The sequence below is a fragment of the Trichechus manatus genome, unplaced genomic scaffold (genome assembly GCF_000243295.1).
Source record: "Trichechus manatus latirostris isolate Lorelei unplaced genomic scaffold, TriManLat1.0 scaffold00015, whole genome shotgun sequence".
Classification (NCBI taxonomy): Eukaryota; Metazoa; Chordata; class Mammalia; order Sirenia; family Trichechidae; genus Trichechus; species Trichechus manatus.
The window spans coordinates 21,390,782-21,405,787 of NW_004443951.1; the positions used below are offsets into that span (position 1 = coordinate 21,390,782).

The 15,006-nt window shown below is 44.7% G+C and overlaps 1 protein-coding gene across 3 annotated transcripts in view; it reads right to left on the minus strand.

Annotated features, from left to right (window-relative positions):
- Positions 1–284: 284 nt before the first annotated feature.
- The window catches only part of LOC101345264 (protein argonaute-1), a 38,842-nt gene continuing 24,120 nt past the window's right edge, over positions 285–15,006 (minus strand). The window contains exons 13-20 of one of the 3 annotated variants that reach the window (XR_002823255.1): positions 12,844–13,003; positions 12,553–12,643; positions 11,297–11,491; positions 9,266–9,400; positions 8,559–8,660; positions 8,045–8,244; positions 7,319–7,804; positions 285–2,988 (exon numbers count right to left, since the gene is read on the minus strand). Coding sequence is in view for 2 of the 3 variants with exons in the window: in XM_004371949.3 (XP_004372006.1) it covers positions 7,696–7,804; positions 8,045–8,244; positions 8,559–8,660; positions 9,266–9,400; positions 11,297–11,491; positions 12,553–12,643; positions 12,844–13,003 (992 nt within the window). In the remaining variant the exon portion in view is untranslated. Of the gene's footprint in view, positions 2,989–3,019; positions 7,805–8,044; positions 8,245–8,558; positions 8,661–9,265; positions 9,401–11,296; positions 11,492–12,552; positions 12,644–12,843; positions 13,004–15,006 lie in introns of those variants that run through there. The other 2 variants (XM_004371949.3, XM_023727241.1) reach the window with 2 other exon arrangements.

Here is a 15,006-nt window from a genome sequence, read left to right on the forward strand (position 1 = left end):
TACCTAGTGTTGCTGTAACAGAAATACCCTAAGTGGATGGCTTTAACAAATTTATTTTCTCACAGTTTAGGAGACTAGAAGTCTGAATTCAGGGTGCTGGTTCTAGAAGAAGGCTTTATCTCTCTGTTGGCTCTGGAGAAAGGTCCTTCCCTTCAGCTTCTGCTTCCTGGTTCCTTGGAGATCTCCATGTGTCTGGGCATCTATCTTACCCCATCTCTGCTCTGTTCAATTGTTTAATTTCTTTTATATCCTTAAGATAGACTGACTCAAGATATACTTTATATTAATCCTGCCTCATTAACATAACAAACACAACCATTCCCAAATGGGATTATAACCACAGGCAGAGGTTGGGATTTACAGCACATATTTTGGGGGGACATAATCCACAACACATGGTACCCTGGAGAAAGCAGTTATGGTGCATAAGTGGAGAACTTCTGACTGTACCCTATGCATCATCAAGTCTACTTTTCTAGCTTCCTCTCCTTGAGAGCTGCTTTGAAGGAGTTCTGTCATGCTCTGTGTACCTTTTAAGCCTGCTAGGACTCCTTGGCCCATAGCCAGAGGAATAGCTGAAAGCTAGGAATAGAATGGAAGAGCTAATTTTCCAATTCAATGCTACTTTCCATTCCAGTAGCAGACAGTAGCCTTGGGACGGCCCAGGCTCAGAACTTGAAACTAATCTTCTCCTTGTACTACACAACCCTTTCTTTTAGCCACCAAATTGTGCCATGAGATTCTGGGTCTGCTAAGCCAAGATATACCCAACAAATATCAGCCTCACTCTGCCACAAAGCATCTGCTAGACAAGAATGTGCTACATATATATTGCCAATTGATAGAGCAGAGGAAAGGCTGCTCAACCAATGCTGAAAAGGGATGTCCAGGGGTACTAGAAGCCTGAACTCAAAACTTTGGGCTTCAGGCCCAGACAACGCAGGCCCTGGGCTCCTGGACAGCAACCAATGGCCAAACCCTGAAGCTCTTCCAGCCTCAATCATTTCTAAAACTGAAGTTTATAGCAAAATTTCCCCTAATGGTCATCCTCACATTCCCTCTGCTAAACTTCACTTCTGCTTCCCTCAGGCTCATAGATGTCTTTTAAATCTTATTTGAGTTGGGAAAAATCTCCTCCATGTTCCAATTTGTTCTTCAAGTTCAGCTAGTCTCCCTAACCCTTAGTGCTGAAAAGGAGCATGGACATGGCTGGCCTTTATAAAGCTGCTCTCCCATGGGAATCTGGCAGGTGGTAGCCACAGGTTAGCTATGCATTTGAAAAGTCACAACTTGGCCTCCAGAGGAATGCTAGACCCATGTACACACACACTGGCTGCCACTGAAGATTTCTCATTGGGACCTCTGCCACAATTCTCCTCTGAACCACCTTCCCTCAATGCACAGAAATGACAGTACTCTAGCAGTACCAGGGAGGAATGTCAGAACTTAGAATTCTACCACCAGCTCCAGGTACAAAAGTATGGAGCCTCCAAGTTGGGGTGAGAGTGGGAAAAGATAACCGCAATCTGGGTAAGTTTCTGCTTACCTGTAGATTCGGGGAATGCCAAGTCCATCCTGTGCACTCAATATCACTTCTTGATTCCCTCATCTGTATTCATGAACCATAGATTTCTAGCTCATTTCAATTCTATTCACAAATATTGACCCCTTGGTATAGGCTACAGCCCTAAGATGACAAAAATAAATATAAAATGTATTTTTTTGCTATAAGAGTACACAAGCTCCCCAGAGATAGTCATGTAAATAGAGCAATCTGCTAAGTGCTATAGAGTGCACTGGAACACCATCCATGACTCTGGTTAGGAACAAAATTAAGTTTTGTTTATTTTATTCTTTTACAAGTACCTCCTGAAGACAGGAGGCGGCTTGGGGTGGTGGTGATTGTGGTAAACAACTTAGAAGTTAAGAGTCTTGCCCTTATTTAAATTAGGTTTTTCCAACGCTCGTTTTCAAAAACACTGGAGAAGGGAAGCCACGTAGTTACAAGATTCCAGAGAAGATGAAGTGTAGGATGCTAAACTGAGTAGATAAAATAATACCTCCTCCTCTCTGCAGCAGTTTATGCTGTTAATCACTCCCTTCTTGGACCCTATTCCACTCTCCTAATTTTTCTCCCATCTCATTAAATTAGCCAACAAAAATACAAGTTATATAGTAGTGATGGGACTGTCACCTCAAGTTCTGCCTCCTCTCTCCATCTCTTAAATGTTAGTGTTTCCTAGAGTTGTATACTATGCTTCTCTTGTTCTATTCTTTATCTAAGCCATCTTCTTCATCCCTATGGCTTTACTGTTGTTGTTGGGTGCCACTGAGTCTATTTCGACTCATAGTGACCCCATGTGACAGAGTAGAACTGCTGGGTGGGTTAGAACCGCCAACTTTTCAGTAAGTAGCTGATGGCTGAACCACTGCAGTACCAGGGTTCCTATGGCTTTAACTACCATATGTATGAGTATGACTCCCAAATCTTTAACTAAAGCAGAAACCTGGTCTTCAGCCCCTACTCCTCTCGCTCCCATCAGCTATTCATTCCTGTTAATTAGCTCTCCTCAGTATCTCTCAAATCTGCCCTTTCCTCTCCATCCTCATTGCTATTGCCTTGTTCCAGGCCTTCATCATCTCTCTCCTTTACCAGAGGACTATTTGGCTACTCATATCCCCCACCAGACTTTAAGCTCCTTAAGGAGAGAGAGAGAGTTTTCCTCATTTTTGAATTGTGCCTGCCCCCTCCTTCTCCACAATACCACTAGACATAGTGTTTTGCATGTTTGTTGAGTGAAGAATAATGGAGGCCCTGTGAAGTACGACTGCATACAAACCAGCTGAACAGCTGTGGCTTCAGTACTCTGAAATTTGTTTTATCCATACTTTCCTCCTTTAGATGTGATGGTTCTGCTCTTAATAACAATCTACTATTCTAACCTAAAACTTATCAGAAATGTAATTAATCCCAACAGTTCTGCTTTGCTGATAGGAAAAAAAAAAAAAGAGACCGCACTTTAGAAATAGAAGCCACCGTTGTCTTTATAAAACACAGAATTGTGCTGCTGCTGTTGCTTGCTTCAGAAGGAACTGTACATTACAGCTGCTGGGGTAATTTCACAACGGACTGGACAAGGTACAGCTCAAAGCAGGACACAAACACGTCTCAAAGGGAAACAAATGCAAACAAGTACACAGCTTTGGGGCTCCAGGGACATCTCCCCATCCATGCTGGACTTGAGAGGGATAAAAAGTTTAGAAACTAAAGTGAAACCCAGAGTAGTCACACATGCCCACCACATGACTGCTAAGTGCAACTTCACACACACCAATCAGGTTGGCTGTGTGCACAGGAAAGTCTTTTCATTTTTCCTTATTGCTACTACACCAGGGGACTCAGTGCGTTTGACACATTGTCTTTACTTGCACAATCCTTGAAGGGTTTCCTATTTCCTTTTTAAAAGAAGGAAATCATCCTTCCCACCCTCATTCTGTTGTGTTTTTTTTTTTTTTAAGCCCATTCCCTCCACTCCCTTTCTTGGGCTCCCAAGCAGCAGCCAGAGGTTCTAAGTCAGTAGGAATAGAGTAAGGGGAAAGCACCAACCCACCCTCTCTCCCTGCCCAGGGAGAAGGCAAGTCCTAATAAGTGGGGGGAAAGAGAAAACCACAGAAGCTCTTTTCCCTAATCTGCTTAGAAGGCCAAATATGAACTACTGCCCTGCATATCCCTGCCATGATCAAACTTTAAGGAAGGCATCCCAGCTACCATCCTGAATTGGTGGCCTAAGCCCAGTAAATAAATAAAAATAACCTCCCTCTGATGCAGTTCCCAAAACTGCCTTTTGACTAAACTGAGTTAACTTTTCTACCCTAATGGGGAAGGAACTTCCATCCTTCTTCGTTCCACATGGTACCAGGTCTAGACCATTGTTCCACTAGCCTTGCAGATATCACATGGGCCAAAAAAAGAGTCAGAGAAACTCCCTGGCTGCCCATCTTGGGTGCTGGCTTCATTCACAGAATTCTGGACAGAAAAAGAAAACTATCCAAGAACATTGTTCCTTAGCCAAAGCAGAGGCCAACAGAGGAGCTATGTAGTAGGTGGGAACCAGGAACTTTTTAAGGGAGATTTCATACTTCCAAGTATCTTACTCTTCAGCCTAAATTGAAGAATTTATCCTAAGCCTTAAGTTCCCAGCAACAACAGCCCCGGGCTTATCCCCAGAGGCCAGCGATAGCACCTCAATCCCTAATGTGACCCGCCGGCCTGTAAGAAGGATAAAAGAGTAGAGCTCTCCTTTTCCACATTTTATCCAAATTCTCTCCCTTCTCTTCTCATCACTCTCTTCTTCCCCCACAGCCAATCCAACCTCTCCAATCCTGGATACCCGAGTAGCTCAACCCTAGGACATCCTCAGAAAAGGGAGGCCCCAGGTACAGAGAAAAGGAGTCAGATCTAGAAAAAGTAATGAGGATAAACCAGCCCCAAGGAGTGGACAGGTGTGAAAGCTGCCAGAAGCCCTCTTGATTTCATGCCAGTTGGGCAGGACTGTTGCTCTAGTATAAGCCTGAGGGCTGCCCAGCCCAGGTAGGACACTAGGCTTGGGGAATAAGTTCTTGGTCTTCTGTAGCCAAGGAGCTAAGATGATCTTGCTAGTAAACGGTGGGATCATTGCGGCCATGCAGAAAATTCATCGTCACATAGGCAGGCAGGCAGGCCGGCAAGATAGCTGAATGAATCAGGAAAAGGAAGTCAAGAGAAGAGAGGAGAGGAAAAGGAAGGCAAAATAGTGGAATGAAGGAAGCAAAAAAACCTGTCTAAAAGGATGAGGCTGAGGTCCCCCCACCCCAGAGTCTCCTCAGAGCTTGGGTAAGAAGCACTGCTTAAACCAAATTTAAGCAAGTCAAAGCTTGCTGCCAACACCACTTCTCAACCTGTGTGCGACACCTTTCAAACAAGAATAATCCTCAAGGTCAAGGGTATTTTTCAAGTCTCAAATATTAAAAAAATGCAACCAAGAAGTCATTTTCTCGCCATTGCCCAAGCTGCTCCTCTTGCTATTATTTCTTGAATGGCATGTGCAACGCCAAAAGGGCTAAAAAAGCATTTCAAGCCCCAGTTCAAAACCTGACTGGAGAGAGCGAGGCAGAGAGAGAAAAGGAGAGAACACAAACTTGTTGCTGGGAATAGGTGGCTGCCACCTGCTCCCTATGGACATTTGCAAATGCTGGTAAATGACTGGACCCTCCAGGACAGTGCCCTGATCCCAGCCTCAAAATGCACCCAAGAGAACATGCAGAGCCAATTCTCCTAGGAGAGCTCCCCTCCCTCCAAGGGTGACTGAACATGATGTAGACAGGATATGAAGGCAAAGGACAGGGCAGATGGAGTGTTGGCATCACTCTCTTTAGGCACTTGTGTAAGGAATGTAGGCTCTCCAGTGAGCTGCCTCCTCCCAGAGCCTTCCATTCTGTTCTTCAGCTGGGCTTGTGCCTATGGGGCAGCCCATGTTGTAGCCAGCAGGAAAGAAGTAAAGGAGGAGTTGCTCAACAGTCCTGATGCCTTCTTCATAATGAATGTTTGTGCTACGTTTTGTGAAGTCGCTGAACAATGTAGCCATCCAGAACAGAATCTGGGATAGACTATTTTGCATAGCAAATCTGGGTCTGTACAAGGGCTGCTGGGGACGGGAAAGGGTAGCTCTAACAGCACAGGCCAGGATTCAGACCAGTCTTCCTCCAGCTGGCCTCCAAGCCTGGGCTAGGTCTAAAGTGTCATGGCTTCATCACCAGATTGGGGCAAACCCAAGCCCAGGCTCCTCAAAAAGAGAAATATCCACATTGTAGCTGCCACTCCCTATCCCGGGCAGTGGGGTAGTAAAAATGAACAGTCAAGGAAAGAGGGGGACTTGCCTCTAGGCCAGCAGGCACCAAGCTAAAACCCCCTACCATTACATTACAGTCTTGTAAAAGAGCCAAGCCCCATCTCTGCCCAGGGAGACTATTAAAAAAATACAACACATCATGCCACCCACTCACATGCCCTAGTGGGAAACCAGGAAAAATTCATTTGTGTAAACAGAAGCTATAGGAGCAGCAAAATCTCCCAGTGCATCCATAGGACACACTGGAATCAGAGATGAGCCAAAGTGTCAGAGGACAGTCGAAAGGAAGGGATGCACTTGCATGGAAGACTGTAGAACAGTGCCGAGGCGGGAGCCTGTAGCAAGAAAAAGGTATCATCTGTACAGAGGAAGGATGGAGCCTGAGCCCCACCTTGGGGAGAAAACCACCCCCTACCTAGCCAGGCCAGAGAACAAGTCAGGTACACAGTTCCTTCTGATGGCTCAGTGTTTCTGGGATGTAAACTCAGTGGGCATGGGAGGGATTTCCAGATTTTGGCAATAGACTCGAGTTATGATATAAAAATAACATTTAGTTTTCTTTTTTCTTATCTTAAGCCTAAGGATCTTTCTTGTAAAATACCCTAGTTAAGAAATATTGAAACATAAGAGACGTGACCATCAGAAAAAAAAGAAGCCAAGAGAGAGATATGCTATGAAAGTAACTCCAGACCCGGCCAGGGTGGGAAGTAGGGGGGATAGGGAAAGAAAGAGACATAAATGGAAAGGCCGGGGGCCAGTCATCTCAGCAGCTCTGAAACCTGTCATGTCTGAAAGTGCAAATATCAATGGATTTTAACCATCTTGAGGTTGTGATCTTTTTAAAAGCTTAATGAATGTGGAAGTCAATTCCTTCAAATGCAAAATAGCTGGCATTCTGGCAGGAGGCTCAAGTTAGGGATATTTCTTCCCCACCTACCTCCTCTCCCACCCCTACCCTATCCCCCAAAAGAAAGGTACAAAACGTTGCAGTTCTGCAGCATTACCGTTACAGGGAAGGCACTGGTTACCCACCAGCAGGCGGAAGGAAGACAGGGTCATGTCACTTCAGAGCTAAGTGCCATAGTGCCTTAAGTCTTATTAGCGGCTGGATGTCTGTCAGGGAGGAGGTGTAAGGTGGGATAGTAAGGGTGGAAAGATAGGAATAAGGGCAAGGGGATGGCAGCTAGGGGAGGAGCAACCAAAACCATTAGCAATAAAAATCTTCCTCCAAACTGGATTCTGAACCCATTAAAACATCTAGTATCCTAAAATATTGATCTGGGTCTGCTTGCTTTCTTTTTTTTTTTTTTTTTTTTCTTAAACAAATCTAGACCGTTTCTGATTAAGGCTCCTAAAAAATTCCTTCCCTCCTCCCACCCACTTTCCCAAGCCCCTCACTTTCCCATCTAAAGTATCAAACCCAAACCTACCAGCTTTTGTCCGCAGGGCTGAAGAGCCGACCTTACCAAGCTGTCAGGCATGAGTCTTTAGCACTGTGAGTCACATGAGACACCTGTGTGTATGGTGGTTACTGGTGCTGCCCCTCTTGGTCCAGTGGAGTCAGGGCCAGATGTGACAAGATGGGGTGAACGGTGGGGGACATGAGGTGGATATCAGATTTCTGGCTGGTGGTCTGGCTTGCCGGCCCTGTTCCCCACCCTTCCACACACTCTATAGAAGGAAACAAGGCCTTCTACATTCCTTCCTACCCCACCTCCCTCCTCCCTGCTCCCTCTGGATTCGGGTGGCACAGCTCCTAGGGCTTGAAAAGCTTTCTTCTATCCAGTGAGGTAACAGCATTCTGCCTTCAAGCAAAGTACATGGTGCGCAGAGTATCCTGGTGAACCTGAACGGCTTTGGCCAGGGCCTGGGGGTCCCGTCCATTGCTCTGCCCAGATATGTGGCTCCCCTCTCCACTGAAAAATAAAAATGAAAGAAGGCCTTCCTGGTGAACTGAGCTGCTGTTAATCTCCTCACCTATCCCTGGGGAGCCAACTCCCATACCAATTTAAGAGAAAACCCCAATCTAGTTTCCAGCAAATGAGCCCAAGGACACCATATTGGACAACATCATTTCCTTCTACCCAAGAGAAGTTGAGAGGGTCTGGTACAAGTGACTACAGCAAAAAGAAAATCAGCCTGACCCTAGGCCTCACCTGTCGTGCTCCTTGTCTACCAGGTGGTATCGTGCCCGGAAAGCCACCAGGCGGGCATAGTACGCAGGTGCTGGGATAGAAACAGAGCGTGTGCACCGTACATAAGTGTGGCACAGCTGGTACGTCAAGATCTGGAGCTCATCCGCTGTGAAACGGTTGTCATCCCAAAGGACATAGTAATGGGATGGTCGGCTGGTACCCTGGGAAGATAGGAAGGTGAGGGGCCCAAGGTTTGGCAGAGGATGGCTGACACTAAGGAACACCATCACTGTCAAGAGTATTGCTATGATGGATGACCCACGCATGAACAAGCTGACACAAACCTGCATATATCATAAAGCACTCTTCTTATGGGCAACCTGCCCAAGGTGTTCCAAGTGCACTTCTGTTCAAGGTGCGCTCAGAGCAATCCTGATTTGAACACCACTCAGTAATGGCCGATATATTCCAGAGGCAGTGGCAATAATCAACTAATCTTTGACCCACTGGAAACACCAGAACATAGCCCAGCTACCTGGATGCCTGCATGGCTGCAAAGGTAGAAGTCAAATTCAAATGGGTGGGTGATGTTGGTGTCCACAGTGGTCCCAGCAGGGATGTTACCACTCTTCCCAATCTGTAGAAAAACAAACACAACCAAGATCCCAAGACCTGCCTGGCCCTAACTAGGGCCCCAATTCAATTCTATTCTGACTCTACCAGAATCCCAACAGGAAAGTGGAAGCTGCTGTTCCCAGAGGGTATAGGGTATTACAATAATGGGCTTCTAAATTTAAAGAGACCTGTGTTCAAGTCCTTATTTTTTCCGGTGATTAGATGTATGGTCTTAGTAAATTATTTAAACTCTCTGAGCTTAAACTGGAGATAATAATAGTACCTACCTCACAGGGCTGCTGTGAGGAAGGTGCCTTGTACAGTATCTGGCACATAGCAGAAGTTCAATAAATGGTAGTTCCCTTTCCCTTATCTGGGAGCTGGTCTATATATGGGCTTCTAGGCCAGGGAGCTAGGAGGAGGGGGAGGAAGTATAAGGGAAGGAGTGGAAGAGGGGAAAACTAAGTGAGAGGGGTGCTAGAGGAAGGACCACAAGGGAAAGAAGGGGCCAGGCAGGATGGATAGGCTAAGAACTAAATACTCAGATTTTATCTCAAGGGCTTCTTCCCTACCAAGAGCAGGGACACAGGATGCAGGTATGGGTGACCTCCTCAATCCCTAACTCACTCGCTCATTCTTGTCAGCACAAAAAAGGCGTGTGTGATGGCGTTTCTGCACCACAATATAAGTGATCCCAGGCTGGTAGTCCTTTTCCAGTTTGATGCAGGCATCACGGATGGCCAGCAGCTCATAGTGGAGAATCTAAGCACAGGGGGAGGAGGGAGACAAAGAGATACACAGCTCCTCTTGAGTTCATACACCTTTCTGAACTAAGGGACTGCCACTTATAATATAGCTTTTTGCTCAGCCTCCCTTTATAAGCTGATGCCCAACCACTGGGGATGCCAAACTCCTCTAGTCAAAATCAGCCTGACATGTTCCTATAAAACCCTGACTGGGAGGCTTGGCATCAGCACAGAGCACTTACCTGGTTCCTATGCATAAAGAGATCTAATGTCAAGGTTCACAGAGAAATTACTAAAATCAATGCCCCGAACTATGTCCATTTCAGGATTAAGAGGACAATGGGAATTCCCCCTGTGAGCTCCAAGAGCAGGCAGGGTTTGGATCACCAGAGAAGAGCGGACAAATAGGTCAGGAACGGGTACAGAGGTAGTAGATGAATTCAGTCCTACCAGGAAGCAGGATTATAAGAAAAGGGACTAGCTAAAGAAGAAGCCACAGGTAAATAACAACAGGCAATAGTTCTATGGCCTAGGATGTTAGATACAGAGAGGCAAAATTGTATGGTAGAAAAGGATAGAATTTGGAATCAAAGCTAGATTTAAGTCTAAATTTTATCTAGTTGTATTACCCTGATACCTAATACCCTGTAATAATTTATTAGCCCCCTAGGTTTCATTTTCTCCGTATCTATTAATATTACTAATAACACCTGCCTCACAAAGCTGTTGTGAAGACTGACAGACTATTGCATAAAATCATACAAAACCTAGTAGGGGCTTAATAATGCTGATTGCTCTGCTGAAAAGTTTGAGCTTTAACCCAAGGCTATGTGAAGCTATTAGACATATCTTAACAGAGAAGTGATATGATAAATTTATTTCATAGGAAACACTAGATGACTTGAAGAAAACAGCATAATGGTCAAGATCATGGACTTTGGAATCAGATCAATTTGTCTGAGTCCCAACTCCACCATTTATTAGCTTGGGTGACACAGAAGAAATAATTTAACATTTCCAAGTCTCAGTTTCCTCATCTGTCAAATGGAAATAATTACCATAATTATTATTTCATAGAGCTATGGAAAGCACTGAATAGAACATATATGAAGAGCTTAGTGCAGTTCATGGCCCATAAGAGGTGCTCAATGAATGGCAGTAGCTATTACTACTATTAAACGGTAGTCAAGGAAACCAGTTCAGTCTAAACAACAGAATATGAAGGCTTGGCAGTGAGAATGAATGGGGGAATATTATGAACGAATGTCTAAAGCAATGGTTCTCAAAGTGTGGTCTCCGAATCAACAGCATCACCTAGAAACTTATCAGGAATGCAAACTGTAGGGTCCCACCTTAGATCCACTGAAACTCAAACCCCAAACCCATTGCCACTGAGTCGATTCCAACTAACAGTGACCCTAGAGGACAGAGTAGAACTGCCTCATAGGGTTTCCAAGGATGTAAATCTCTATGGAAGCAGACTGCCACATCTTTCTCCTGTGGAGTAGCTGGTCGGTTTGAACTGCCAACTTTCTGGTTGGCGGCTGAGCGCTTAACCACTGAACCACCAGGGCTCCTTACTCTAAGGCTAGAGCCCTGCAAACTATTTTAATAAGCCCTCTCCAGGTGATCCTAATGTACACTAAAGTTTGAGAACCACTGGTCTACAGAATTAGTCTTCAACATGAATAAACTAGTAAATAAGCACTGAGGGTCTGCTGTTACAAGGAGAAAGGTCTATAGACGCTTGTACACTCCATTCCTCAGTTGTCACTCCTGCCTCCACATGTACCCATTTAACAAAGCTCCCTGAAGGAGGAGCACCACCCAGTGCCAATAGCTTAGAAAAGGTAGCAGCACCTAGCCCTCTAGCCTCAGCGTGAGGGTTTTCTCCATCTACTGTGGGCCCTACCTGGGGGAGCTGGCCTTCAGGGACCCCATCTCGATAGAAGATGATGCGGGTAGGCTTGAAGCGAGTGGACTTGTAGAACTGGATGAGCAGCTCACGCACCATGTAGGACAAGTCTTCAATGATCTCCTGTCGCGGTCGCTGCACCCGCACGGTAGCACAGTAACGGCTGGGGTGGGCATCCATGCTGCCTACCACCTGTCAATCAAAGAGGTGGGATCAGCCACCAGAACCTCCACCGGCCCACACGTCAGGCTGTGGGTCTGGAGGAAGGCTTCTTCACAAGACAACAACTGTGCAACTGAATGAGTAGGGCTTGGGATTCAATGAGCCCTGGGTTTCAATCTCTGTCTATCACTCATGCAGAAGTTATTTAATTCATCTGATCTTGTTTCCTTCTCTCAAAAGGAGACAAGAATACCTGTTTGCAGTGTTGTGTTGTGATATACATAAAGCACCTTGCACAGGGCCTAGCCCACAGTAAGTACCTGATAAATTTGATTTCCCTACCACTTGCGGAGGGGCATGTGATGATTTGGCATTACTAACTTAAGAGTAACCTCACCCAGCCACAAGTTTGTCTTTATTTCCATGCAAGTGCGAATCTATCCAGGAACCATGGTGAGAGTGCTCTTGGAGTTGGTGGGGGCAACGTCATTTTCAAAGGAGACAGTGGCCAAAATACAGAATGGACAGCCACAAGGATAAGATGGATATGCATGGCATAGGGTTTCCCTGCACTTACTGAGGCAAGACAAGTCTGCCTAGAGACATGTAACGGTTGAGGAGAAAGAAGTGGGAAAGAAGGCTTGATCCTTAGCAATCTGGAAGCCCTAAGGGAACAGAGAAGGAGAGATATCTACTAGATGGATCAGGGTAGGGAGTGGGATGGAGGCAGAAGAGGAAGAACAGTCCCAGCAACTACGTAACTTTCTTGAAAGGGATTTCAGTGAAGAGCTACAGTCACCCTACTATATCCCAAATGTAGGCATGGAGAGAGAGAGACTCAAACATAGAGCAAGAGTGATAGAGACTGGGGCAAGTTACTGGCCACAGCCTACACTCTCACTCATATCCCCTCAAAAAGATACCTTACAACTAGTTCTGACAAGATACCAAGGGTGTGGGTAATGGGGATGGTTAGCTAGTATCTTATGAAGGGTCAAGAGTCAGAACTGAGGGAAGGAAATCATGTGTGGCCTTGGGGACTCAGAGTAAAGAAGAGAACCTTATGAGATAAGTTAGAGAGTATCACTCACTGCTGTGATAGAGGGTTTCTTCCCATCTCCTGCAGGGGGATGTGTAACATCTGCTCCCAGGAATATCACTGGCTGCTGAAAGACGGCAGAGCTGAGCAAGGAAGAGAAAACAAATGGTGAGGAGTTGGGTCTTCTCTTCCTGGCACCATCCTAACACCCACTTTGGTCCCTTCCCCCTTGTCTCTGATTCTCTCTGTGTGGTAAGGGTCCTATATCTTCATCAATACCCAGCATGATACCAGCCCCCAGCATGTACCTTGACAAGAACAAGTGGGCAAAAGAGTTTCATACCGCTGGTGTGGAACTAGGATGTTGTTAATGCCACCAAGTTTGACATTGATCTTGAGGCAGAGGTTGGACAGAGTCTGAGGTGAGGTCTTAACCACATTCTTCACTTGCACACACTGTGTAGCCATTCCTAAGAGTGTATCTCCAACACGTTTCACCTCAGCTATGGGTAGAGTAGGGAGAGAACTGATTATTGCATTCAACAAACACTCACTGGATGCTTAGATGCCAGGCATCATACAAGGTGCCAGGAACACAATGGTGACCAGAAACACACAGGGTCCCTACTCTTATGGTGCTTACTCTCTAGTAACTAATTTTAAAAATGATGAAAATAACAAGGATGAATACTATGAAAGGAAACTTCATGGAGCTATGAGAATATATAATAAGGGGTAATAACCTTATCAGGAAAGGATTCTTAAGTAAATAAAGACCAAACTAAAATCTGATGGCAGTAAAGGACTTGAAAAAGGGGAGGAATTTAGGAGACAGCATTCCAGGCAGAGAGAACAGCATGCCAAAAATGCACTCTGCTAGCAGGCAGCAAGATACATTTGAGAAACTGAAAGGTCAGAGTGGTTAAAAAGGATAACAAGGGGACCATGGTGTGAGAGAAAGAATATGGTCACTAAGCTTACCTGTGGATATGAGGGTAACTTAAGAATGCAGTCTTAGACATGGAGAGAAGCAAATGGATTGAAGAGATAATGAAGGGATTCAGTTATGGTCTGGATATGCAAATAAGGGAAAATAAGTTTTACGAATAACTTCTGAGTTTCTAGCTTTTGTCATAGGATAGAAAAATCATAAATTCTTTTTGAGATATTTTGAGTTTGGAGTGCTTTTTGGTATTCCCAGTTAGGATATCAACTAGGCAACTGGGGATAGTAGTCACAAGCTCAAAAGAATAGTCTGAAATGGAGATGTAAATCTGTGAGCTATTGAGTACAGGTAGTAATTGAAGAAGACATAGTCTTAGAAGAGATCATCAAGGAGAGAAGAGAGTGGAAGGAGAAGAGGGCTTAGATCTAAATCTTGAGGAACTCCTAATATTTGCACAGCTGGAAGAAGATGAATCTGCAAAGGAGAAAAATCCACGGTTAGAAGGAAGACCAAGACAATGCTGATCATGAATATCAAGGGAATAAAGAGAGTGTTTTAAGAAGGAGCAAGTGTTCAACAAAGTCATATGCTGTTAAGAGGTCAGATAAAATGAGGACAGAAATGTATTGAGGATTTAGTGATATAGAGGTAAAAACTGTTTAAGTGATGCCAAGTATCAAGGAGGAGATTTGGGATCAATGAAGGCTTTGGTATGTTTTCAAAGTAAGATATGAGCATATTTAAAAAACTAAAGGAAAATAGCATTGATTAAGGGTGGGGTTGCAAAACCGATTATTACGATTGCTGTTAATAAGTTGTACACCTGTAACAAGTTGAATTGGCGAAAGTTGTGCGATAGATACATTTACAACAACAACAACAAAAAAAAAGAGTAGCTGCTGAGGCAGCTTATGTACAACCAAATACCTCATGGGATTTTATCCCTTGATTTGGAAGTTTAGGGTCATGGATTCATGGGACATCTCAGATAATTGGCCTAATAACATGTTTAGTGCTTCTGTTCTACCTCCTAGTTCGTTGTGTAGTACCTGGGCTCTTAAAAGCTTACAAGAGGCCATCTAAGGCACAACAATCGGTCTCTGTTCACCTGGAGCAACAGAGAAGGAGAGGCAGGAATACAAGTAGGATATGGAATATGTGGTTAACTGCCTCCATGAACGACTGCTTTCCAGATTCCTCCATGTTATGTTTCACAGATTCATTGTTGTTCTTTATTGTTGCATAGTATTCCATTGTGTGAATATACCATAATTTGTTTATCCATTCTTCCACTGATGGGCACCTGTTTCCATCTTTTTGCTATTGTGAACAGTGCTGCAATGAACACGGGTGTGCACATATCTACTCATGTGACGGCTCTTATTTCTCTAGGATGTATTCCAAGGAGCGGGATAGCTGGATCCTATGGTACTTCTATTTCTAGCTTTTTAAGGAAGCACCAAATAGATTTCCAAAGTGGTTGTACCATTTTACATTCCCACCAACAGTGTATAAGTGTTCTAGTCTCTCCACAACCTCTCCAGCATTTATTATTTTGTG